This window comes from Monodon monoceros, unplaced genomic scaffold (assembly GCF_005190385.1).
Source record: "Monodon monoceros isolate NGI ecotype Baffin Bay Population unplaced genomic scaffold, NGI_Narwhal_1 Super_Scaffold_15, whole genome shotgun sequence".
NCBI classification, from domain to species: Eukaryota; Metazoa; Chordata; class Mammalia; order Artiodactyla; family Monodontidae; genus Monodon; species Monodon monoceros.
In genome coordinates, this window is record NW_021703771.1 from 56,743,451 (window position 1) to 56,769,448 (window position 25,998).

The window sequence follows — 25,998 nt, forward strand, 5'->3', positions numbered from 1 at the left end:
ATACTGTCTATTTAAAGAGTCACCTGATTGCTTGATTTTGGCATGTTGGAGTTACAGATAAAAGTAGGAAGGGAAAGCTAAAGTGTGAAATATTTTGGTATTTTACTGTGTGTTTATATGTGCTTACCCTAGGGTATAAAGAAGAAGAATTTAATTGGCAGGCTTATCTCAAGACATGCAAAGCTCAGGCTGCTCCCAAGTCATTATTTGAAAATCAGAATATAGTAAGTACCTCCAAAATACTTCTCCTTTCACAGGAAGTGGCTTTTGAGTGTTTCACTAGATAAATTACAAGGGATAACAAGAAACTATAATAAATTTTATAGCTTTGGTAAATACAGTGCTCTTATCTTAATTAAACTTTAAAATTAGCTTAAAATCATCCTGAATAAATATCTGTTTTGGGCCATAACATGGCTGTCTTTTTTTGTTAAATAATAAAAGGCAACATAGTATAAAACCTAGCTATAATTTACAATTAAGGTGCGTAAGAAAAATTGTGACATTTCGTTGTTATTGTCACTTGGCTTTAGGAGTGCTGTTCAGATGGGATTCACATAGTGAGATGCATGTAGCCCCATTTAGGTTTGCATGCTAGGGACTATCATTTAAATCTTCTCTCCAGCTTCTAGCTCTGTTCCGCAGTGTAACAGAAGCAAAGTCTGGATGTGTTTGTATTTTCCACTTCTTGACCTGTTGGCATCTCTGAGGAGGCCTGATATGTTAGTCTTCTTCCCTGCCCTAGTTCTGATCTCATTGGAAAGGACAGAGAGCAAGCAGGTGGAAAACCAAAGTCTCATCTTCATAGTTGGTAAGGGCTCAGCTGGAGTACATGCATGGCCTGTATCTGCTGGGAGATGCGTTTCTTGATTCTGAGCCCTGGGGTTGAAGAGGTTTACTGGCCCTTCCTGCCTCACCAGCCAAGCCCAGGAGCGCTGGACCAGGGCAGACTACCCTCTTGCAGGACAGCTCTTGCTCCTAGAGGGGCAGAGTGGAGACTGTTATGTCCTGTAGGCCAGCTTACTCTTAAAGGTGTGACCAGTTCCTCTTTCCAGATTCACCAGTTAGGGACAGTGAGTGAGAGCGTAGAGAGAGGCAGCCATGTTTCACGAGGGATCCCCTCCAAATAAATATCAGGAGTGGGGAAAACCTTCTCACACACCCCAAATACCCTCATTTGGGAAATGACATTAACCGGGTGTTTTGAGGGCATCAGTCATGGCTGAAACATTCTCTAATCGAATTGTGAACATAAGCCAGGTTGAGTTAGAGAACTGGAGAGGGAGTGTGTGTGTGTGTGTGTGTGTGTGCATTTAGGTAATTAATAGAGATAATGAGCCAGGCTATTATTTTTAAATGTCTTAATTGAGAGTATAACTTAATTGCTGAAATGTAAATACTGCGTAGTCATTCGACATCATTCTCTGTCAAGACAAGGGAGGAAGATCAGTCAGGTGGAAAACTCAGCAGCCTGCTTGCTGTCACTGCTCCAAGTTTCCTAATCCTTGTCTGGTTGTCTGGTGATGAGTTCAGTCAGGGATTTGATCCACTGCCTTGAACCATCGTCTTAAATTCTGTGCATTGCTAGCACAAAACTTAATCTTGGGCTGTGTGTTCGGTATCTAAGAGGCGATTAATTTTTCTCTTTCTAGATTCCTCTACCTCAGAATACTCAATAGTTTACGGTCAGAACACTGATAAATAATTTCAGGGCTTAAATATGTAGTAACAGTATCTGTGTAGCATTAGTGCCTGATCCTTTGACTCAGACAGAACTTCACTCTAACATATTCAGATACGTGGCTGTCCACGTTTTTCTAATGATAGCTGTATAATTATAGCAAAAAGAGAGATAACATCTACTTTGCTTAAAGTGATTAGAATAGTATCTGTGCGCTTCAGTCTGGACAGAAGGATTTTTTTTAGAAGGGCTGAAGTGATTTGTAATGTGTTGTGATTGATATAACTGATATTCAGGTACTTCTCTGAGATTCAGATACTTTTCCTCACGAAAGATTGTAAGGAATGTTTACACCTGCAGCACCTCAAGCACTAAGTCTTACTGAACTTATTATTGTCTTAGTTTCATGTCCCAGATAGCTGATAATCTGTGGATTTCCTTATGTTACAAACTATTTTGAATGGCTGTATGTGTTAACAGCCAGTTCTTTTCGTGCTATTGTGAATAATATCTGTATTGTTGAATCAAAGTTGTAATAATTTGTAGCCTTTTGTATAGGAAGATGACCTACTTTCAATAGAGTACTCTTTTGAAAGACCTTTTCAGAAGAGGGAGTGAATTTATACTGACTTACACACATTTTTAGCTGAAGTGCTTATTTTGTGTGAAATAATTTTCATTGTTAAATCTGTAATAAAGGAAAAGAAAAACTGAAAGTAAACTCTACAGTAAATGAAACTTGCCTAACTCGTGTAGTCATCTAAAGTATCAGGACACATGTTAAAATTAATTAACTTTGCGAGGTTGTGGGTGTGTAAGTTTTAAAGGTCCAGATAGTTAATTGGGTGTAGCAACAGGACATTTCTCTTATTGCTGCTTGTTGGAAAGCAACTCTGCTGTAAAAGTGGTTCATGATTTTTAAATTATGTGAGTACAGTTGATGGATGCCAGGCCTTCAGGCAGAGGTGCAGAGAGGGTGCAGGTCCTTGCTGTTAAGTGTGTGCTTATCTCTAATTAAATCTGTATGTTTCATAGACAGTGATCCCATCAGGCTTTCGAGTTGGAATGAAGCTTGAAGCTGTAGACAAAAAGAACCCTGCATTCATCTGTGTTGCTACGGTAACAGATATGGTGGACAATCGTTTCCTCGTACATTTTGACAACTGGGATGAGAGCTATGACTATTGGTGAGACATTTTTTCCATTGCTGTGTGCTTTATTAATTGAGTGTTATCCAAGTACATTATATTAAAAACAGTAATAATGCAAAGCTTATGACTAAAGTAATAGTGCTCTGTCCCACTCTTTCCCATTTCAGATTTTTAACTTTTTACCTGTTCCATATGGCGTATATTTCTAAATAACATCCTTTAATTCTACTTCGTGATTTGTATTTTAGTTGACTTCCTCCTGTGGAAGTGCAATTCATACCACACTCCCAACAGACACTCACACGTGAATGTATGCACAGACTCACACTTCCCCTTCATCTCATTTTTCAGGAAAATATTTTAATCTTCCTTTCATGTTTTCATGCCCAGTAGCTAACTTAACTATTTATAATTGCTGAATACAAATTATTAATTGAAGAATATTGTTTTTAATCCTTATGGGTGTTGACTATACTACATAAAGTGGTAGGAGCAACATAATTATAAAATTACATAATCATAAGCTAATTATAATAAAACCATGAGATTTTGATTAAGCAATTGAAATAATGACTTTTCATACCAAATTCATGTTCATTGATGAAACTACAATTCAGTTTGCTGGTGAAAGTCATTTCTGCACTGTTTAGTTCCTTCTGGAGAATACTTACAATGAGAAGTGACAGACATCTTTATAAAATAAGGCTAATGTTACAGTAGCAAATGGAGTTTAATTTATATAAATGTAGCTCAGTTTCAGGAAAGCTTGTTTCCTGTCTTTTTCAGTGTGTGTATATTTAAATATTCAGTAGAGCCATCAGTAATTTCCATTAATCCTCAAATTGGATTCTCAGACAGGCATCAGTTTTACTTGCATTGTTTTAAAAAAGGAGAGACAGTGAAAGCCATTTGCTATTCAGACTTTTAAACGGTGAATTTTAAAAATCTGAATTACATGTTACATATGGTTTTCACAGAATTTTTTAAAGTAGTTCCATGATCACATCGCATAGTCAAGTACTTGTCAATATTTTAGTGTTTAACCCAGCTTTTTTCTGAAAAGCATAATTTTCCTCATAGGATATCTTTTTATTCAGTTTACAATCAAATTTATTATTGAAACATAAACCATTTCAAGCATATACAAAAGTGAGAATAATAGCGTGACCCTCCTGCAGCCATTAACTACCACCAGCAGTTACCAGTTTACATCAGTCTTGTTTCCTGTGTTTTCCTACTCCTAAATTCCCAACACCAGGATTGCTTTGAAGCAAATTCCAGATACCATGGCATTTCATCTGTGAATGTCTCTTCTAAAGATATTCTTTTTCTTTCTTCAAATATATAAAGTTATAAATGGCATAATGTCACTAACATACTTAAACATTCTCCCGCAATTGTCTTGGTTTTCCTTCTTGCTTGCTTTAGGTCCAAATAAGATGCACATTTTATGATTGCTTTGATGTTTCTCTTGATCAATTTTAATTTATAGATTCCTATTCCTCCATCATTTTCTTCCCCTTGTAACTTTTACTGAAGAAACCAGGTTGTTTTTCCTGTTGAGTCTCCCACATTCTGGGTTTGCTGATTGAATCCTCATCGTATTGCTTTACCATGTTCTTCTCTTTTTCGTATTTTCTGCAAACTGGTGGTTTTTGTTTCTTTTAAAATTATGTGTACCTATCCTGAGTGAGTGAATAGATGAGAAAACTGTAAATTTAGGAATATTGTAATCTGTCCTGGGAGGAACATATTTCTCCCTCCTGTGTTTGATGTGCTGTGATGGTGGCAGTACCAACTTGATGACTAGGATCCAGTCCTTTTTTTAATAAATGATACTTTAAAGCAGTAGTTAGAATTTGTTGAAATGAGAGCTTTTTGTTTTTAAAGTTCTGATTCATTTAGGGAGAACTTTTTTTAGAGCTTTTGCCTGATATAAACAAAATGGGTGGATGTTAGTTTCAGTTATTTTTGTGGTCTTATAAGTGTTATAGGGTTTAAAAGTTAAGTTGCTTATTTGACGTAAATGCATTTCCTTTAAAAACATTCTTCTGGAAAAAAGTAATGAGGAATTCTAGAAGAATTTGTCACATTTTTCTTTAATGGCAAATGCCTAGGGACTAGGAAGCATCCTGGGTTCTTATTAGAAAGAGCAGGGGGAAAAATTGATCTCTTTCAGCTCTGATTTTGCACTCTTATGAGCACAACCAAATTGTTTTTAGAATGGAATGTACTTTGAGGATATACTTATACTTCTAACTCTTGAAGTTATATTTTATTAATTGTCAGAAAAAGAACAGTGGTGTGTCCTCTGCCTCAATATACAATTAAGGCACATTGAAACTTGCTTAAGTGCACTGGAATTTCTCCAGCCTTATTAAATATTACGTTCTTTGATCTTCGAATTTTGGAATGGTTAGTATCTGCATAAATTACTTAGGTATGTAATTGAGGATACCAATTGGATTGCTTTCCCAATTTAAAATAGTTTGGAAATGAGATTTTTTTCCCTTTGAATTGGACAGTGATCTTATCTCTTTTTACCTTAGTGGGAATTTGAAAGCGCTCACGCACGCATGCACACACACGCGTGCGCGCGCACACACACACACATTTGTGGTACTGCATGTTTAATTGCAGTAAAACATTTCTTCCTTCCAAAGAGGAGTGCTACGTGGGATTTAAATTTATGTAGGATTGAAGTAGTTTTTAATGAAAGGAAATAATATACATATATTAGAATAATAATTGGTTTACCTCTGGGTTTCCTCTGTGCTTTTATTACTGGTAGTTGGTAGTCGTTTAATTCTATCCCCTTGGCAGTGATTAGACTTAGGAATAATCCTAAATATCACAGAATATTGGAATACTGGAAAGAACTTTAAGGACGGCAGAAGGAAAGCCCTCCCAGTGAGGATGCCACCATCCTCCCGGCGCAGCGTGTGGCCTCTTTCCCTCAGTCATCTTCCAATGCCTGAGGGCTGGGCTCCACAATGAGGAGTCACCCCCTCTCTTCCCTCAGGCCCTGGGAAGGAATCTTGCTTTTAAGAAATGTTATTTTCAGAATAGATACATGTATTTGTATAACCGAATCAATCGCTTTGCTAGCACAACATTGTTAATTAACTATACTCCAGTATAAAATAAAAAGTTAACAAAATGATAATAATATTAATAATAATAATAAATAATAGCAATATGTGACCCAACCCCACCCCTCCCCCAAAAATGTTATTTTCACGTGACCTTGGCTTTTGGGAACCAGGAAGCCATGACAACAGGACTTAGGCGACTGTTGACTAGCATGAGGTTGCCACTTCAGCCGTCTTTGAATTTCAGTCCAGTATCCCAGTGAGTTAGGCTGAAAAATCATCAAACAGATCTATGAAAAAGAGAAGCACCGAGTTAGTGAATTAGAACAAATATGGGGCTGGGACCTTTGACCGTTGTTTCCAAGTGGATTGCAAACTTCTTCTATTTTTTTTTTTTAGAGATGGGGCTCTTTCACATTTGTACATTGAGAGTAATATTAGTTTTATGTGTCTCCCCAAAATAATGTTGAAAAGCTGCATTGTGTTGTCAGTTTCTTAGAGCATTGTCAAAATTAACAGGTTTGTCATCAGCCATTAAATTTGGAAAGCAACCCTTGATGGTGGTGATGAGTCACAGAGACGACAGGGACCTAGGTAGCTCTGCACTTCAGTCTTGAGGGGCTCAGTGTCTGGGAACGGAGAGAAACGCAGCACTACTGTCTTGGCTGCAGAGTTGATGGTGGTTAGTGCTTAATAGAACCAACTGCTTGCCGTCTCTGGTGGCAAATGGAAGGAAAGGCTGACTGACTCACTGGAGGGTTCTCGGGGAGGTCTTCCTGGGGACATGGGATTTGAACTGGACCATGAAGAATGATAGGAATTAGTACTTAGATGTTGGGATGAAATATTCCTGGAAAGCGCTGCTTATGTTTAAGCCCATGGGGCAAAAATGGTATGTTTGGGGTATGGCAGCCCGGGGATTCAGTAAGTGACTTAACTTCTCTAAGCTTTAGTTGCCCCCTTTGCAGAAAGGATTAAATAGTCCCTATCTCACAAGGTGGTGTGAGGATTAAAATAAGAATTTTAGAAACAGAAACCAGTTTGCAAAAGGTTGAAGAGATAGCTGTAAAGGACATCAAGCAGAGAAGTTTGGCCCTGAAGGTGAAAGTGGATTATTGCCTGAGGGGGAGTCAACCCTTAAGGAGGATTTCCTGCACACAGAGAGTGTTGAGCTTAGTTGAAGGAAGGAAGCCACTGTAGAGGGAGAGGGGAGATATCTGAGACTGAATAATTGAGGATACCGCGTCCTGTAGGAGGGGCTAGCCTTGGGAAGAAATAAGCTTTATTCTCACTCATGGAGGAAATGAAGACATGAAAGGAAAATTGACGCTAGAGTGATGAGGTGGCACCTCCTTTATCTTTTCCTAGTAGTCACTGTGTTAGTGAAATCAGGTTTTAATCTTGAAGCAAATTACGAATATTGAAAACAGCCACTGTGGGGAATGGGTTTGGAAATGAATTAGGGATGAAAAGAACTATGATGACTCCGTATGATGAGGTTTGGGGTTTAGTAGTAAAACAGAGTGTTGGAAGCCCTGAAGAGTTAGCGCAGAGTGGGAGCCAGGAAAGTGGGCCCTGGGAAATAAATTGACAGTCGTCATGCTCTGGATTTAGGGAGTGAGAGAGGCCAAGTGTGCTGTATTTCTTCAAAGAATCTAAACCATTGCTTGAATGAAGACTTTGAGGTTTTCCTTAAGTGAGCGTCTTGAAATGTTCTTGTTTGACTCTCTGCCGAGATCTGGGGAGCGCAGCGTGTGTGCCTTACTTTCGTTTAGCTTTTGGCTGTGACTGATAGAACCAGGGTCCCTTTCTTTTTAACCCCAATTCGCTTAACCTCTCAGTGTTTCCATAAAATGAGGATCTTAATGTTTGCTCGCTTTATATTACAAACATGGATTTTTCATGAATTATCATTTCTGTTATTATCTACCAGTCTAGGTCTGATTGGATCTTAGCAGCCTTCATAAATAATTTGCACTTACTTGTGAAGTGGTCTTAAAAGAAATATTTTTGGGAGATGGAGTTCTTTAACAATACACATAAAAACCCCAAAGAAAGAAAGGAAAGGCACAGGGAGCAACGATTTGCCAAACTTTTCACCATTAGTTGTTCTTCAATATATCTTTTCTTGGTTACATTTCTGCTTCTGAACACTAGATGGGACTAAGAGATGACTTGTGTTTCAATAGTAACAAAGGATTTCACAGCCTTCCAACTTCTGAACGAAGTGGTGTTTGTTTATTGAGGAGCTGTAAGTAAACTAGATAAAAATAGGGCTATTTTTATTTTCATTATTGAGACAGTTTCCTGGTTTACTTTAGACGGTGACTTTGATCAATATTTAAATAATATTAAAACCTTATATAAGATTCAGGCAGTACAGGAATGAGTGGCCAAAATACGCTACAGTATTTTCCTCACTTATAATTTATAGAGAAATCCAGTAAAATCAAAAGAGTTAATTATGTCTAATGCTTGTATTTCAATCAACACGAACCTGACAGATAATTAGAAGTACTTGATAGTTCTCTTAAATTGGGAAGGAAAAAATTAAAGTATTATATACTTATTTTTTCATTTTTAAGGATCCCTATATCAATTAACAGCTTTCCCTAGAATAAAATAAAAATTTCTCTAAAATAAAGGCTGCATCATTACTAATAATCCATAACCAAATAATTGTCTAGGAAAGAATAGTACCGCTGGAAATCGAGCTCCACAGTTTTGCTTATACAATTTATAATAATGCCTCGGAAGGAATTGGGTATTAAAATATCTTTTATGACAATGGATAGTGTAAGCAATGTACCAATTGCCATATGAACTGGGCGGCATTATGTCTTCCTTTCACATTTCTAAAATAATGACATACACATACACATGTAACCCTATATAGATTAAGAAAAATAATAGTGTAAGGGAGGGTGGGTAGGGGATATTTAATAAGTGAATAAAAACCTTCAACTATAAATTTAAAGGTATTTTCTACTGAAATAATTTTGAGAAAAATCAGCATTAAGTTGGGGTTCCATCAGCTCATCTTGTGTTACTGGTCAGAGCTGCTCACTTGGAAAGATTGACTTGGAAAGTGGTGACTGGATGTTAGTTCACTTACAACATTTCCTAGAAAGTTCTCTGTAGTCTGTTAAGTGTGCAATAGCATTATGTCTAAAAAAGCAATGGATATACCTTAATTAAAAAACACTTTACTGATAAAAAATGCTAACCGTCTTCTGACAACACAGCATTGCCACAAACCTTCAATTTGTAAAAAACGTGATCTTTACAAAGCACAGTAAAGCAAGGTGAAATAAGGTGAAGTATGCCTGGTGTAGAATAACTTCAGTCTTTAATATGCTAATGATGTATTTTGTAAATCTCTAAGAGGGAGATGTGTTATTTTCCTCAAATATTTGATCATAGGGTCCTGACGTTTTTTTTTAAACTTCATGATTCCTATCATCTTTGAGAACACAGATGGGAAGTGTTCTACCAACTTTTTTTTTAAGGTTTTAATTGTAATATGCCTCTAGATGCTTGTATATTTTGCAATACTGTTATAACTACTCCCTTGTAAGTATAGCCTCTACTTCCTTATATTGTGTTTGCCTGGCAAAATCCCAATTCTGGTTGAATCTGACTTTCTGCCTACTCTCTGCCTGTGCCTGAGCGGTTGAATATAGCTGGAGAAAGACGCAACATGCTGACTGGCCTAACTCACTTTCATGACTGCTAACCTCAACGGGGCCCTTAGTCCTGCCCCATAATCCTGCTACATGTCCTTGTCTATTCTTCCAGTAAATTTCACTCCCCTTTTTATTCCCTCAAATCTTTCACAGCCCCTCTCGTTTTCTCCCACTCAGTTGATAAGTTTGCTTCCTGTATCACTGACAAAATAGACATGGTCAAAAGAGAGGTCCACATGCTCCCACCATGTTGTCTCCCCACCTTTCTGATCTCTGTGGAACCTTCTCTCTAACTGTGCGTGATGTCCCCCTGCTCTCACGCTTTTCTGTTCCCTCACACAGAGTGAGTTCTCTTCTGCATTGATAGGTCATCCCTCTCTTTTGAATTATTCCTACGGTACCCAAGCAGGAGAAAGGATTTTTGTTTGTTTTGATAGTTGTTGTAGCCCTAGCACCTAGAACAGTGCCCTGATCATGGTAGTCGGTCAGCATATATGTCTTGAATAAATGAAGTAATATTTCCCATCTTTTAAAAAAAAGTTTTATTTTGAAGTAATTCCAAACTTAATGTACAGAGATTTCCATATATGCCTAATCCAGCTTCCCCTAAGTATGTCCCAAATTTTAAAAAAACCAACAACCTCCCTTTTTCTAATTTCTCATTTCTCTGCTTCCTTTTAAAACACAACCCCTTAAATGTATTTTCTGAGTTAGCTGTTCCCATCTCCTTCCACTCTCTCTCTCTTTTTTTTTTTTTGGCTTTCCATTTTATTTATTTATTTTATTTTTTATACAGCAAGTTCTTATTAGTTATCTGTTTTATACATATTAGTGTATATATGTCACTCCCAGTCTCCCAATTCATCCCATCACCACCACCACTGCCCCCCAGTTTTCCCCCTTGGTGTCCATATGTTTGTTCTCTACATCTGTGTCTCTGTTTCTGCCTTGCAAACTGGTTCATCTGTACCATTTTTCTAGATTCCACATATATGCGTTAATATACTATATTTGTTTTTCTCTTTCTGACTTCCTTAACTCTGTATGACAGTCTCTAGATCCATCCATGTCTCTACGTATGACCCAATTGCGTTCCTTTATATGGCTGAGTAATATTCCATTGTATATATGTACCACATCTTCTTTATCCATTCATCTGTCGATTGGCATTTAGGTTGCTTCCATGACCTAGCTATCATAAATAGTGCTGCAATGAACATTGGGGTACATGTGTCTTTTTTCTTTTTTTTTTTTTTTGCGGTACGCGGGCCTCTCACTGTTGTGGCCTCTCCCGTTGCAGAGCACAGGCTCCGGACGTGCAGGTTCAGCGGCCATGGCTCACAGGCCCAGCCGCTCCGCGGCATGTGGGATCTTCTCGGACCGGGGCACGAACCCGTGTCCCCTGCATTGGCAGGCAGACTCCCAACCACTGCGCCACCAGGGAAGCCCTACATGTGTCTTTTTGAATTATGGTTTTCTCTGGGTATATGCCCAGTAGTGGGATTATGGGTCATATGGTAATTCTATTTTTAGTTTTTTAAGGAACCTCCATACTGTTCTCCATAGTGGCTGTATCAATTTACATTCCCACCAACAGTGCAAGAGGGTTCCCTTTTCTCCACACCCTCTCCAGCATTTGTTGTTTGTAGATTTTCTGATGATGCCCATTCTAACTGGTGTGAGGTGATACCTCATTATAGTTTGGATTTGCATTTCTCTAATAATTAGTGATGTTGAGCAGCTTTTCATGTGCTTCTTGGCCATCTGTATTTCTTCTTTAGAGAGATGTCTAGTTAGATCTTCTGCCCATTTTTTGATTGGGTGGCTTGTTTTTTTAATATGGAGCTGCATGAGCTGTGTATATATTTTGGACATCAGTCCTTTGTCTGTTGATTCATTTGCAAATATTTTCTCCCATCTGAGGGTTGTCTTTTCGTCTTGTATGTAGTTTCCTTTGCTGTGCAAAAGCTTTGAAGTTTCATTAGGTCCCATTTTTTTATTTTTGTTTTTATTCCCATTACTCTAGGAGGTGGGTCAAAAAAAGATCTTGCTGTGATTTATGTCAAAGAGTGTTCTTCCTATGTTTTCCTCTAAGGGTTTTATAGTGTCTGGTCTTACATTTAGGTCTTTAATCCATTTTGAGTTTAATTTTGTATATGGTGTTAGGGAGTGTTCTAGTTTCATTCTTTACATGTAGCTGTCCAGTTTTCCCAGCACCACTTACTGGAGAGGCTGTCTTTTCTCCATTGTATATCCTTGCCTCCTTTGTCATAGATTAGTTGACCATAGGTGCATGGGTTTATCTCTGGGCTTTCTCTCCTGTTCCATTGACCTATATTTCTGTTTTTGTGCCAGTACCATATTGTCTTGATTACTGTAGCTTTGCAGTATAGTCTGATCCTTTTAATGTGCTGTTGGATTCTGTTTGCTAGTATTTCATTGAAGATTTTTGCATCTATATTCATCAGTGATATTGGTCTGTAATTTTCTTTTTTTGTAGTATCTTTGTCTGGTTTTGGTGTCAGGGTGATGGTGGCCTCATGGAATGAGTTTGGGAGTTTCCCTTCCTCTTCAGTTTTTGGAAGAGTTTGAGAAGGATGGGTGTTAGCTCTTCTCTAAATGTTTGATAGAATTCACCTGTGAAGCCATCTGATCCTGGACTTTTGTTTGTTTGAAGATTTTTAATCACAGTTTCAATTTCATTACTTGTGATTGGTCTGTTCATCTTTTCTGTTTCTTCCTGGTTAAGTCTTGGAAGGTTATACCTTTCTAAGAATTTGTCCATTTCTTCCAGGTTGTCCATTTTATTGGTATACAGTTGCTTGTAGTAGTCTCTTAGGATGCTTTGTATTTTTGCATGTCTGCTGTAACTTCTCCTTTTTCATTTCTAATTTTATTGATTTGAGTCCTCTCCCTCTTTTTCTTGATGAGTCTGGCTAATGGTTTATCAATTTTGTTTATCTTCTCAAAGAACCAACTTTTGGTTTTATTGATCTTTGCTATTGTTTTCTTTGTTTCTATTTCATTTATTTCTGCTCCGATCTTTACAATTTCTTTCCTTCTACTAACTTTGGGTTTTGTTTGTTCTTCTCTCTCTAGTTCCTTTAGGTGTAAGGTTAGATTGTTTATTTGAGATTTTTCTTCCTTCTTGAGGTAGGATTGTATTGGTATAAACTTCCCTCTTAGAACTGCTTTTGCTGCATTCCATAGGTTTTTGATCGTCGTATTTTCGTTGTCATTTGCCTCTAGGTATTTTTTATTTCCTCTTTGATTTCTTCAGTGATCTCTTGCTTATTTAGTAACATATTGTTTAGCCTCCATGTGTTTGTGATTTTTACGTTTTTTCCCTGTAATTGATTTCTAATCTCATAGCGTTGTGGTCGGAAAAGATGCTTGATATGATTTCAGTATTCCTAAATTTACTGAGGCTTGATTTGTGACCCAAGATGTGATCTATCCTGGAGAATGTTCCGTGTGCACTTGAGAAGAAAGTGTAATCTGCTGTTTTTGGATGGAATGTCCTATAAATATCAATTAAATCTATCTGGTCTATTGTGTCATTTAAAGCTTGTGTTTCCTTATTAATTTTCTGCCTGGATGATGTGTCCATTGGTGTAAGTGAGGTGTTAAAGTCTCCCACTATTATTGTGTTACTATCGATTTCCTCTTTTATAGCTGTTAGCAGTTGCCTTATGTATTGAGGTGCTCCTATGTTGGGTGTATATATGTTATGATTGTTATATATTCTTCTTGGATTGATCCCTTGATCATTATGTAATGTCCTTCCTTGTCTCTTGAAACATTCTTTATTTTAAAGTCTATTTTATCTGATATGAGTATTGCTACTCCACCATTCCTTTGATTTCCATTTGCATGGAATATCTTTTTCCATCCCCTCACTTTCAGTCTGTATGTGTCCCTAGTTGTGAAGTGGGTCTCTTGTAGACAGCATATATATGGGTCTTGTTTTTGTATCCATTCAGTGAGCCTGTGTCTTTTGGTTGGAGCATTTAATCCATTCACATTTAAGGTAATTATTGATATGTATGTCCCTATTACCATTTTCATAATTGTTATCAGGTCTCTTTTGTAGGTTCTTTTCTTCTTTTGTGTTTCCCACTTAAAGAAGTTCCTTTAGCATTTGTTGTAGAGCTGGTTTGGTGGTGCTGAATTCTCTTAGCTTTTGCTTGTCTGTAAAGCTTTTGATTTCTCCGTCGAACCTGAATGGGATCCTTGCCACATAGAGTAATATTGGTTGTAGGTTCTTACCTTTCATCACTTTAAATATATCATACCACTCCCTTCTGGCTTGTAGAGTTTCTGCTGAGAAATCAGCTGTTAACCTTATGGGAGATCCCTTGTGGGTTATTTGTCATTTTTCCCCTGTTGCTTTCAATAATTTTTCTTTGTCTTTTATTTTTGTCAGTTTGATTACTGTGTGTCTCGGCATGTTTCTGCTTGGGTTTATCCTGCCTGGGACTCTCTGCGCTTCCTGGACTTGGGTGGCTATTTCCTTTCCCATGTTAGGGAAGTTATCGACTATAATCCCTTCAAATATTTTCTTTGGTCCTTTCTGTCTCTCTTCTCCTTCGGGGACCCCTATAATGTGAATGTTGTTGTGTTTAATGTTGTCCCAGAGATCTCTTAGGCTGTCTTCATTTCTTTTCATTCTTTTTTCTTTATTCTGTTCCACAGCAGTGAATTCCACCATTCTGTCTTGCAGGTCACTTATCTGTTCTTCTGCCTAAGTTATTCTGCTCTTGATTCCTTCTGGTGTATTTTTCATTTCAGTTATTGTATTGTTCATCTCTGTTTGTTCTTTAATTCTTCTAGGTCTTTGTTAAACGTTTCTTGCATCTTCTTGATCTTTGCCTCCATTTTTTTCCCGACGTCCTGGATCATCTTCACTGTCATTATTCTGAATTCTTTTTCTGGAAGGTTGCCTATGTGCGCTTCATTTAGTTGTTTTTCTGGGGGTTAATCTTGTTCCTTCATCTGGTACATAGTCTTCTGCCTTTTCATTCTGTCTGTGAATGTGGTTTTCGTTCCACAGGCTGCAGAATTATAGTTCTTCTTGCTTCTGCTGTCTGCCCCCTGGTGGATGAGGCTATCTAAGAGGCTTCTGCAAGCTTCCTGATGGGTGGGACTGGTGATGGGTAGAGCTGGGTGTTGCTCTGGTGGACAGAGCTCAGTAAAACTTTAATCCGCTTGTCTGCTGCTGGGTGGGGCTGGGTTACCTTCCTGTTGGTTGTTTGGCCTGAGGCGACCCAGCACTGGAGCCTACCCAGCTCTTTGGTAGGGCTAATGGTGGACTCTGGGCATGCTCATGCCAAGGAGTACTTCCCAGAACTTCTGCTGCCAGTGTCCTGTCCTCACAGTGAGCCACAGCCACCCCCTGCCTCTGTAGGAGTCCCTCCAACACTAGCAGGTAGTTCTGGTTCAGTCTCCTATGGGGTCACTGCTCCTTCACCTGAGTCCCAGTGCTCACACTACTTTGTGTGTGCCCTCCAAGAGTGGAGTCTCTGTTTCACCCAGTCCTGTTGAAGTCCTGCAATCAAATCCCACTAGCCTTCAAAGTCTGATTCTCTAGGAATTCCTCCTCCTGGTCCCGGACCCCCAGGTTGGGAAGCCTGATGTGGCGCTCAGAGCCTTCACTCCAGTGGGTGGACTTCTGTGGTATAAGTGTTCTCTAGTTTGTGAGTCACCCACCCAGCGGTTATGGGATTTGATTTTATTGTGATTGCGCCCCTCCTACCGTCTCATTGTGGCTTCTCCTTTGTCTTTGGATGTGGGGTGTCTTTTCTGGTGAGTTTCAGCGTCTCCCTGTCGATGATCGTTCAGCAGTTAGTTGTGCTTCCGGTGCTCTCGTGAGAGGGAGTGAGAGCACATCCTTCTACTCTGCCATATTGAACCAATCTCCTCCTTCCACTCTCTCTTAAACCCATTCTATTCAGGCTTTTGCCCTGTCCCATTCCCAGCTCCACCAAAACAACTCTTTTCAACTATACTAATGATATTTATGTTGGTAAATCCAGTGATCAGTTCTTGTTTGTCTCTTCTTTGACCTAACAGTAGTATTTGACCCAATCGATTTCATCTTTCTTTCTCTCTCTTACTTTACTAGTCATTCCTTCTTGGACTTCTTTGTCTCTTCTCTTCTCTTTTCTGTTCTCTGTACTCATTTTCTGGATGGTCACATCTCTGCTCATGGCTTTAAATACCATCCCAAATACTGATGACTCCTAAATATGTGTTTTTAGCCTTGATCTTGCCCTTGAACTCCAAATTTTTGTGCTCATTATCTACTTCTTGACCTGTTTGTTAAACATGTTAGTAACAGAACTCTTCATTCACTGTTTGGAATGTCAGGCTGTGCTTGCATTCTTCCTGTCTCAAAAAATGGTAAGTATACTCTTCTAGTGGCCATGCCCAAAACCTTGCAAATGTCCTGGACTTCCTGTCACTCACACTCACACACACACACACACAAATTTATTATCTTTTAATTTTTGCTATTTTTGAAGTTGTGGAATATAACACAATTTGTGTGGGAACAAAACTATTTCCCTGGTATCAAGTTTATACGATATGTATCTGATAAAAATCTACTTGGTACTAATATATTGGAAGAGTGAAAAATCCTTTGGTATAGCAAATATTTTTTTCAAATTAGATAGATTGTAAAAAATAGAACTCTGTATAAGGTGTTCACAATCTCTAACACTTTTGAACTTTTACTAGTATTTGAGAATTTATCCTGATAATTACGATTTTTAAATTTATATAACCTACAGGTGTGAAGCCTCTAGCCCACACATTCATCCAGTTGGTTGGTGTAAAGAACATCGAAGAACCCTTATTACTCCTCCAGGTTTGTGTTGATTATGGGTCTACTGTTTGTTATGTCAATTTGAGTTTATTTTCATGTGCTAAAGAACAGATTCTGTGGCTTCATCACAAGGCAATGAGTTTTTGAGCATATCACTGATGTGCCGTGGTGACTGCTTATATGAAATGACGGGGTGGTTGGCTGACACAGAGCATCACTGTGGTATATGTGGTTGCTTGTGGATACTCCTGTGAGTGACGAAGATTGTCATTATCACAGGGAAAGGATGCCTCCTTGGCTTGTTAGGAGCTGTTGTGTGGTTGTTGCCTGCAGCATGTAAGCATAAAGACTCAGCTTGAAGCTTCAAATACTTGTCTTATTCCATTCTACCAGCTGGTGTCAGTTTTAGGCTTGTCCCCAGTTCCTTGACACTGCGTCTCAGTTAGTACCTGATCATTTACTCACTCAGGGCACCAGCCATTCCTGTGATGGGAGAGGCGAGTCCCTTCCACTTTCTGAGTTTTCTTCTATGTTCACAGATAAAAGCTCCTGTCCTTTACTGATTTACAGAGCTGTTTTGAAGATGAAAGAGCATTTACATAAACCGTAAAGTGTTAAAGCAAGGTATTAATGGTTTTGTGGCCCAAATGTGTTGCTGCCTGGAAGATTTCTCCCATTCAGTCCTCCTGAGTCCTGTCCTGTGGCTTATGTCATATTAGGAGTGGTGAATAGTGATTGCCACTATCACCATCTGAATTGCTGTGAGGATTCTTTTGGATTTCCCAGTTTGATAATGATCCTTTTTTTCTTATCATCCTTTTAGTGATCATCAGGGATCCAGTAAATAAACAGGACCAGTGAGCAACAAGTTCCTGGCTCTGTTTTCACAGCACTGGGTTAGGTACCCTGGGAAGGGGTGGTGTGAGTCATTATTAGTGACTTCTGACGTGAGGCAGATTACCAAGTCTTCTGTCTCCTTTCATGGACTTTTACAATTCAGTAGAATGAACAGAAAAGTTGCAAGAACAGTAAATGGCTCATCTATACCCTTGAACCAGAGACCCATTCAAGTTTGTCAGTTGTACCGGTGATGTCATTTATAGCCAAAGGATCAGGCATGTTACTCAGTTGTCATATTTCTCTGGTCTCCTTCACTTGGCTCTGCTTGACTTTTATGACCGCCATATGCTTGAGAATTAATGACTACAGATTAGTCATTTTGTAGAATATTACTTAATTTGGGCATGATTGGTGCTTCCTCGTGATTAGACCCGGGGTATGCATTTTTGGCAGGAATATCCCAGAAACAGTGCTGTGTTCTCATCGCATCCTCTCACGTGGCAGTTCATGTCCGTTTGTGTCATTACTGGTTGACTTTTACTAGTAATTGATCAAGGTGGTAGTTACCAGGCTTCTTCACAGATGTCACTTTTTTTCTCTCTGTAATTGTTAAGTATTTGGGGGACACACTTTGAGATTTTATAAATATCCTGCGCATCATTCCCATGTCACTCACTAGTTTTAGCATCTGTTGATATTTCTAGTGTGAATTATTATTCAGACAGTTGCTAAATGGTAATTTTTCTTATTCCATCATTCCTTGTACATAATTAGTTGACATTCTTCTGCAAAGAATAGTTTTCTCATCTTCCTGTTTATCATTCAGTTTATTTATATCAGCATGGACCCATACATTACTATTGTCATCAATAGGTTATCATCCATTACTATAGTACCTTATTTATTTTTATGGTGAGATTTTCTCAGATTTGGCCAGTGGGAGCCCTTTTAAGCTGGGTTCTATGTCCTTTTGACATGTTTTTTTTTTATCATTTTTTGGAGAATTTCCTATTTTCTGCTACAGCTAGGCTTATCTTGTGCTTTCCCTGACCCAACCCTGAAGTCACCCATTTCTCCCAGACTCCATGGTTCCTTTTCATAGAGAATGATATTTAGACACTAAGACCTAGACACTAGGTGTGCTCACTGCTACTGGACTAATGCTGCTTCTGGCCTCTCAGTAGACATAGGAAATACAGTTATGTAAACATATAAAAAATTTATGTGTATTTCTATATCCATTTGTAGATATTGAAAACCATGAATTTATACCATTAGCTTCAATTCACATCCAACACCACTGAATTCATTCTGGTTTTCCACTTTTCATATTTATACCTCTCTTTTTAGCCATTGAGAAATCTGGCTTCTGTTGTCTCCAGTATATTTACTTATTTTTTCAGTCCCCATAAAGGGGACTATATAAAGTAGCCAATTTCCTACCCTGCTGGGCCAACATTAATTCCTACTCATGGCTTCCTACTGGGTTTTGGACTCTGGAGGAAACAAAAGGAGGGTGGGAGGGAGGAAGGATATTTGTTTTTAGACATTTTGTTAATACTGTTCCATGATTTATTTTAACTTATTTGTTTGGCCTAACAATATGACTATCTGGAATATTTCACATATTGATATATATAAACCTGCCTCATTCTTTTTAATAAATGCTTTCTATTTTACACTTACTGTATATATATATATATATATATATTTTGCACATTTCTATATTGATGGTCATTTAACTGGTTTTTACATTTTCACATTTACAAACAATGATGCATTTTCTTTGTATACACATATGAAATTTTTCCTAGATTATTAGAAGCAAAATTGCTAGATTTTAAAGGGTAGTTATGTTTGTGTGTATTTTGTGTTGTAAGACTATCCTTACCTGAGAATGAAAATTGTATATATTAAATTTTCATTTAAAAGTTAATAAAGAAATCATGCTCTAGATGAAAATGATTTCATTATTACAAGTAGCTCTGAATGTGTAACCAGTTTAAAGTTATTTTGTGTAATATGAACATAATTTTCTTCATTATAATGATAACAATATCTCATAATTTTATAGGTCAGTTTGTGGTTCTCACTATCATCTTGGTTAAACCTGACAGGATTTACTGTTTTTATTCGTAGGTTATCCAAATGTGAAACATTTTTCTTGGGATAAGTACTTAGAAGAAACCAATTCTTTACCTGCTCCTGCAAGAGCTTTCAAAGTGGTGAGATATTATATTTTACAATATTTGATTAATTTGTGTTGATGATAGTGTTCAGTCATTGAAATTTAAGAACAGAAAGAGTATTGGTGAACAGGAATAGGAGAGAAACAGAAGACCAAAGAAGTTGTTTCTGAATTTTTACAATTTTGAAAGGCAAAATTGTTACTGGGGGTTTTGTTGTTGGCATCTAAAAAATACTTCCATTTTGGACTTTAAAGTCTCCTTGGAAAATACTTATATTTGAATTGGTTTGCAGTGAGTTGGTTGTACAGCACACTTCTGTTTTTCCAGCTAGATATTCTGAAAGACCAAACAGGACGAGATATTGCTTTATAATGAAAATTATATTTGATCATTCCTTTGGGTTTGTTTATGGCAAGCTGAGATGCTGGGTTGTTTTTTTTTTTCTTTTATTGCTATAAATCAGCATGTTTGACTACCAAAATGCAAGGTCATCTGTTTTTATAATAGTATCTTTCTAACTCAGGGTCATTGCTTCTTGCATATTAAGATTCAGAGTTAACCTCAGTTGTGTGCAAGGGAGGAATAAGAAATGAAATGTATTTAAAAATTTTTTAAATCTCATATATCTTTATAATTTGTATTTTCCCATGAATTTAAAGGAAAAGAAAGATATTTTAAATACTTTATTTAAAAAAAATGTGAACAGTCTATCATAAACAACATTTTTATTTAATGGATCCTTTCGTGCATAAATTTCTAGGATGTTTAATGATAGAATTAATTAGTAGGCATGGACCCAAATACATAAGAAAAGAACATCAAAATTTTTGAGAGAAAAACTATATTACATGAAGAAAAGCCATATCAAAGAATATGTATGATTCCATCTGAGAGTAAATTCAGGATTTATAAATGAGTAATGTTTAGAGTCATGTCATATTTATGGATTTTACCTGACTCTCTAACTTTAACATAGCCTCGTACAAAGAAGAGCTGCTTTGCACTTTGCTTTGAACTGGATAAAATTACATCAAGCTCAGTCTGCATATCTAGTGTCACAGTGATATCAGAGGGAAAATTAAGATTTCTCTCGTTTGGTCTTTAGGTACCTTGCATTAATTGTTCTGCATCCTTTACATAATTTTCACACTTGATTTTCACAGTAACACTTTTATTACACCCATTAGCAATCACCTTGCCTTCTGCCCGTAAATTTTTCAGAGGCTGATGGGTTTTTGCTGAGTATTGAGGTGTGGGTAGCTGTAGGTCCTCATTCTCATTCTTGTTCTTAGTAGAGCAATTCCATCTTGCATGTCTTGATTGCTAATTCTCTTCTTAAAAAGACATCTGTTGCTTTTTGGTCCCACTACCGCCTCTAATCTCTGTGTCTCATCTTTGCCACTTGAAGCTTCTCCCCTCTTTTTTAAAAATAATTTTCATGTTTGTTGATTTTTGCCAAGACACCTCCAACCAATGAGAAGAAACTTGTCATCCCTATGGCTAATCAAAAAAACCATAGTATTTTGAATTTCATCTTAAGATCTTTGGCTTTCTGTTTGCTCCTGTGACTAGTTAGTTGCCCAGGCTGTTTCTATTGCCTGTGGGCTTGGCCATGTGATTTGGGATTATTTTTTCAATAGGGAGAGTGAGGTCCAAAGCCATTCTAGGAACTTGAGTTTGAGAAGCTAGTTTCCTTAATAACTCATCTTTTTTTTTTCTTAAATTCTGTCTTTGTGACATAGAGCTCACCTTCCCTTCCTCTGAATCTCACTGTAAAAAATTTTCTGTTATGGCAGAAACCTCCACATGGATTCCAGAAAAAAATGAAGCTTGAGGTCATAGACAAAAGAAATCCCATGTTTATTAGAGTAGCAACAGTTGCAGACATGGATGATCACCGAATAAAAGTAAGTGTTCTTTGTGGTTTTGTTTGGTCTTTTTTTACAAGACATCTTAGACGAAAACTTTAGCAGATATGTAATTTGTGAAGTCCGAGAATCAAAGTAGTAAAGCCATAGAAATATGCAAATTAAGTGGCTGCGCACATCCTTGTGAGTCAGTATTTTTCCACTTTTTCACTTTACATAAGTATTCTCTTTAATTATGACTGGCTTTTAATATTTTAAGTATATATTTGGAGGAAAAAAGTAGATACATCATATTAAGGTCATCTATTCAGGAGAAGATATAATACTTCATTTTCCAGTAGTGTGTTCTTTTTAAAAAATATTTAAGGTCAGTGTTTTCTTATGGGGTATAGTGCATGTCGACTTTTCAGAATATCCTGTTTTTTAATATAGGACAAGTTAAGAGCAATATTTTTATAAATAAAGTCAGATTTTATTAGAGTTGGATTAATAAAAGTCAAGTACCTCTCATAAAGTAAACAAACATGTAAGAAGATGGGTTCAGTCCATGTCCAAATGTGGTAAAGTGAAGTGTAGTAGCAGTTCCCGGTGAGGAGCTTCAGGCTCTCGTCTCTGTTTCTGGCTTCAGCGTTAACTTCACTCTCAAACCAGAATGATGTGCCTTCTACTTACCTCACAGGATCATTTAGAATTTCTGTTAAGAATAATACTAGTTATGAGAGCAGCAAGACATTAGATTTACATGGAGTTTTACAGGGTAGGAATATTCTTCCATTATCTGATATTTGTGGTGATAGCAGTGTGGGAGATTTATGTTATTGTCATTACTTTATCAATGAGGCTGAGGCGCAGAATAAATTACTTATTAATTATGGGCAGTGGCAGAACTAAGTCACGGTCTGAAGCTATAGGAGTCTAAGTTCATGTTCTTTAAATAATAATAAATCAGATCTTCATAATCTCTAATGAGATAATATATAGGAAAATAAATTATAAAATAACATGAAAAACCTGTACAAATGTAGTATTTCCATAAAATAGAACTTTTAGCATTTAATTCACTGTTTTTAAAATTGTGTAATCATATAACATTTTAGAAAATTTTATAAGTAATGGAAGACCTGTGTTAATCTTTTTCAAGTGTGTTTTCTTGTTAGTTTTCCTTAGAAATGTAGAATTAAGTAATACATTATTTTTATAAATCAAATTGGTCAGAATTGAAAACAAAAAAGTGTTTTGGCTTAGGTGCAGAAAGTTTATTCCCATATACAGCTGGTGAAAGTATAAAGTGTCTCAGCCTTTCTGGAGAGCAGTTTGGTGATAGGCATCAAAAGTCTTAGAATGTTGTTTATCCTTTAATTCAGGAATTTCAGTCCTAGGAATTTATGTTAAAGGAATAACCAAAAGGAATATGCAAAGATAAAAGCTGCAAGGAGGATATAACAGAGCCAGTGGTTTATGGTATTTAGCATTGAGAATAAGCAGAGTGGGAGATGGGTAAAAATAAATGACTATACGTCTACATGCTGGTTCATATTTTAGAAAAATATTTAATTTTGGCAAGTGAGAAATTCGGGTTTAATACTATATATAATGTCTGGTATTGTCTTTTAAAAGAATATATATATGTATGTGTGTATATATATATGTATGTATGTGTATATATATGTGTGTGTGTGTATATATATATATATATACACACACACACACATACTTAAGCAGTTATGGAAATAAACAAAGCAAAATAATGGCAGTGATTTTCTGTTAAGATTATACGTGATTAGGTTTTTCTTTTTAATTATCAGGTTTCAGGAACACAAATTACTTTTGTGATTTTGGTCCAGAGGGGTCAAATACTCTAAAGTGGATGGTTCAGTTAGTTAATGAGAAAAGTTTAGACTAGAAATCCAGCTCTTTTTGCTTCTGGCTGAATTCTCTTTCCAGTACAACATCCGGGTCAATCTTTAATACACAAAAAAGAACTGGCTAGTGAGGTATATAGTTGACAATCATCTTTTAGAATACTGGAATGAATTTCATAGCTAAACATAAACCAGTGGACAAATATCTGTTTTTTTATGAAGTCCACAAAAGGTTAATGAACAGGTGACAGTAACCCAATTTGAGGATTCATCAGAGACTTGTGAAAATACAGGACGCTTTCAACAGTAGAAGTTTTTCTAATAATATGGGAGATGATATAGCAAGAATGCTTATTTTTTCTTTTTCAGGAAGGACAAGAAAGCGGAAAATAGAGACGAAGTCATTAGTGTAGTGTAATATTTTAAGTTTCTCAAGGATAAAAATCAACTCTTAAGTTAAATAAAATCAACTTTTTAAGTTATGTAATACATAATATTTCACACTGAGTTATTACAGTTAAATTTTTTTAAACCTGGTATATTTTGCTGTTGAAGAAAAATGAAAAGAATATTTTTGCTCTCGTCTTTTATGTTTTCGTGACAGAACGTAAGATTGTTCTGCCCTCTCCATCCCCACCTCTGGTTCCCCAGAGGCAGGAACTTTCACCTCTTTTGGCTGTTGCTTATGACATTTGATCGGCAGTTTAAAAAAATAGTAGCTGCATTCTGCTATTTCTGAATCCGTCAATTTTAAATATATTTATTTCCTTCCTGTTTTGGTAGTTCAGGATTTAGATCTCGTCATCCTTCCCTTCCGCTTATCCTTTCAGTAATTATTTCACAGTGTTTGTTCTTTTTTTTTCACTCTTCCATGTTTACTGTTGTAAACAAATCTTGTCCACTGCTGAGCAAAGGAGTCTTTTTCTTATGATACTTTGTTTTTCCTAGAGTCAGTAATTAATTTCTATTTTGATTTTAAATTGTCTGTGTTCTTACTAGATTTTAACAAATGCTCCAATAAATCTGACAAGTCTTTTGGTCAAAAAGCTCAAGTGTATTTTTGAATCTTGCATCTATATGTTTCTTTTTTTCCTGAACCCTTCTTCCCACAGCTTAACAGCCACCTATTCTGATCAGCGTGGTTACCCTCTCAGCCTCACACACAGCTTTCATCCTGAGACTCCTCTTTGCCAACACACTATATTGTATGTTCATTTTTCCTGAGTCTCATGCTTTATACTTCTTTGTATACTCTCTTACCTTGCTGAAACACATCCTTCTGAGGAAGGGTGTATGAAAGGCATATTTTTCGACTCTTTGCGTATCTGAAAATGTCAATATACCAGCCTTTCACTTGATTCATACTGTGATGGGGTAGAGAATCATTTCCCCTCAGAAACTACAAGCATTGTTCTGCTGTCTTCCCACGTCAAGTGTTAGTTTTGTTTTTGTTTTTGTTTTTTTGCGGTGCGCGGGCCTCTCACTGTTGTGGCCTGTCCCGTTGCGGAGCAACAGGCTCCGGACACGCAGGCTCAGCGGCCATGGCTCACGGGCGCAGCCGCTCCGCGGCATGTGGGATCTTCGCGGACCGGAGCACGAACCCGTGTCCCCTGCATCGGCAGGCGGGCTCTCAACCACTGCGCCACCAGGGAAGCCCAAGTGTTAGTTTTTGAGACATCCAAGGACACTGGGTTCCTTCTCTCTAGGTGATGTACCTTTTCTCTCTGGAAACTCTCAAGACCATCTTTGTCCCTGATATTCTGATGTTTTGTGGTGACGTGCCTTGGTGTGAGGGTCTTTTTTCATTTATCATGCAGGGCACTAATACCCTTTCACTGTGGATTTTCATATCCTTTGGTTTTTAGAAATGTTCTTACGTTATTGCTTGGATGACTTCCTTCTCTCTCACTGTTGTCTTTTGCAAGTCCTGCTACACTCTGGTATTAAACCTCTGGGGTGGACCCCCTATTTTTCTTATATTTTCTTTCTTATGCTTCTCTGATTTTTTTTTTTTCTACTTGCTTAGAGATATCCACTCTGTTTTTTAAATCCTGTATTGTATTTTTAATTACAACTATGTTTTTTTTAATTTTCAAGAGTTTTTTCTCATTTTCTAGTCTTCTCCCTTCCCCCCTTTCAAAATGGCATCCTCTTTTTATTTCCTGAAGCAATATTGTTTCTTATCTGAGGACACCAGTGATAGTTTTCCTTCTGTTTCCTTTTATTTTCTCTAAATTCCTCTTTGAGTTAGTTTGGCTTCTGCTTTCACATTAGAGCCTCTCTTCAAATGTCAAGCCCTTGGTTGGCTGTTCACAGTAAGAAAAGGCGCTTAACATTAGTTGTTTTTAGTCAATAAGGTGGGCTTTATTGGCTGTTGGGCTTCATGTGGGAAAAGAGAGCAGAGAGCCAGCTTTTTTTATAGGGAGGTCCCCATTCTTCAGCGTCTGGATTCTTGGTCTAGAGCCTTTCCGTTTCTTCTAGTCTTCTCCCTAGGGAGGGGCAAACTTGGTGGCCGCTGTGTGAGGCAGGGAGAAGGATGGGGTTGGAGGATACAGGCTCGCACTCAGTCCGTGTGCTTTCTGTCCTGCCTGTCACCATTGTCCTGGAGTTTAAAACCTCCATGCTTATGTCTCTAGAAAGTAAACCTCTACTCTTGCGGGGTTGCTGAAGGGGCAGTTACTTTGGTGGGTGGCATAGAGGATCAGACCTAGAGGTCTAACCACTCCATATTCAGAGTTTGAGCCAATCCTGTCATTTTCCAGACCTCCTCACATACCTGCTGCCTCCACATTGAGTCCTT

At 37.4% G+C, this 25,998-nt stretch overlaps 1 protein-coding gene across 5 annotated transcripts in view; it reads left to right on the plus strand.

Moving 5' to 3' along the window:
• L3MBTL3 (L3MBTL histone methyl-lysine binding protein 3) overlaps positions 1-25,998 on the plus strand; it is a 118,224-nt gene that overhangs the window by 45,615 nt on the left and 46,611 nt on the right. For all 5 annotated transcript variants that reach the window (XM_029224027.1, XM_029224022.1, XM_029224025.1 and 2 more), the window contains 5 exons: positions 133-224; positions 2,717-2,868; positions 16,405-16,481; positions 19,419-19,504; positions 21,265-21,375. In XM_029224027.1, coding sequence (XP_029079860.1) covers positions 133-224; positions 2,717-2,868; positions 16,405-16,481; positions 19,419-19,504; positions 21,265-21,375 — 518 coding nt within the window. The remainder of the gene's footprint in view (positions 1-132; positions 225-2,716; positions 2,869-16,404; positions 16,482-19,418; positions 19,505-21,264; positions 21,376-25,998) is intronic.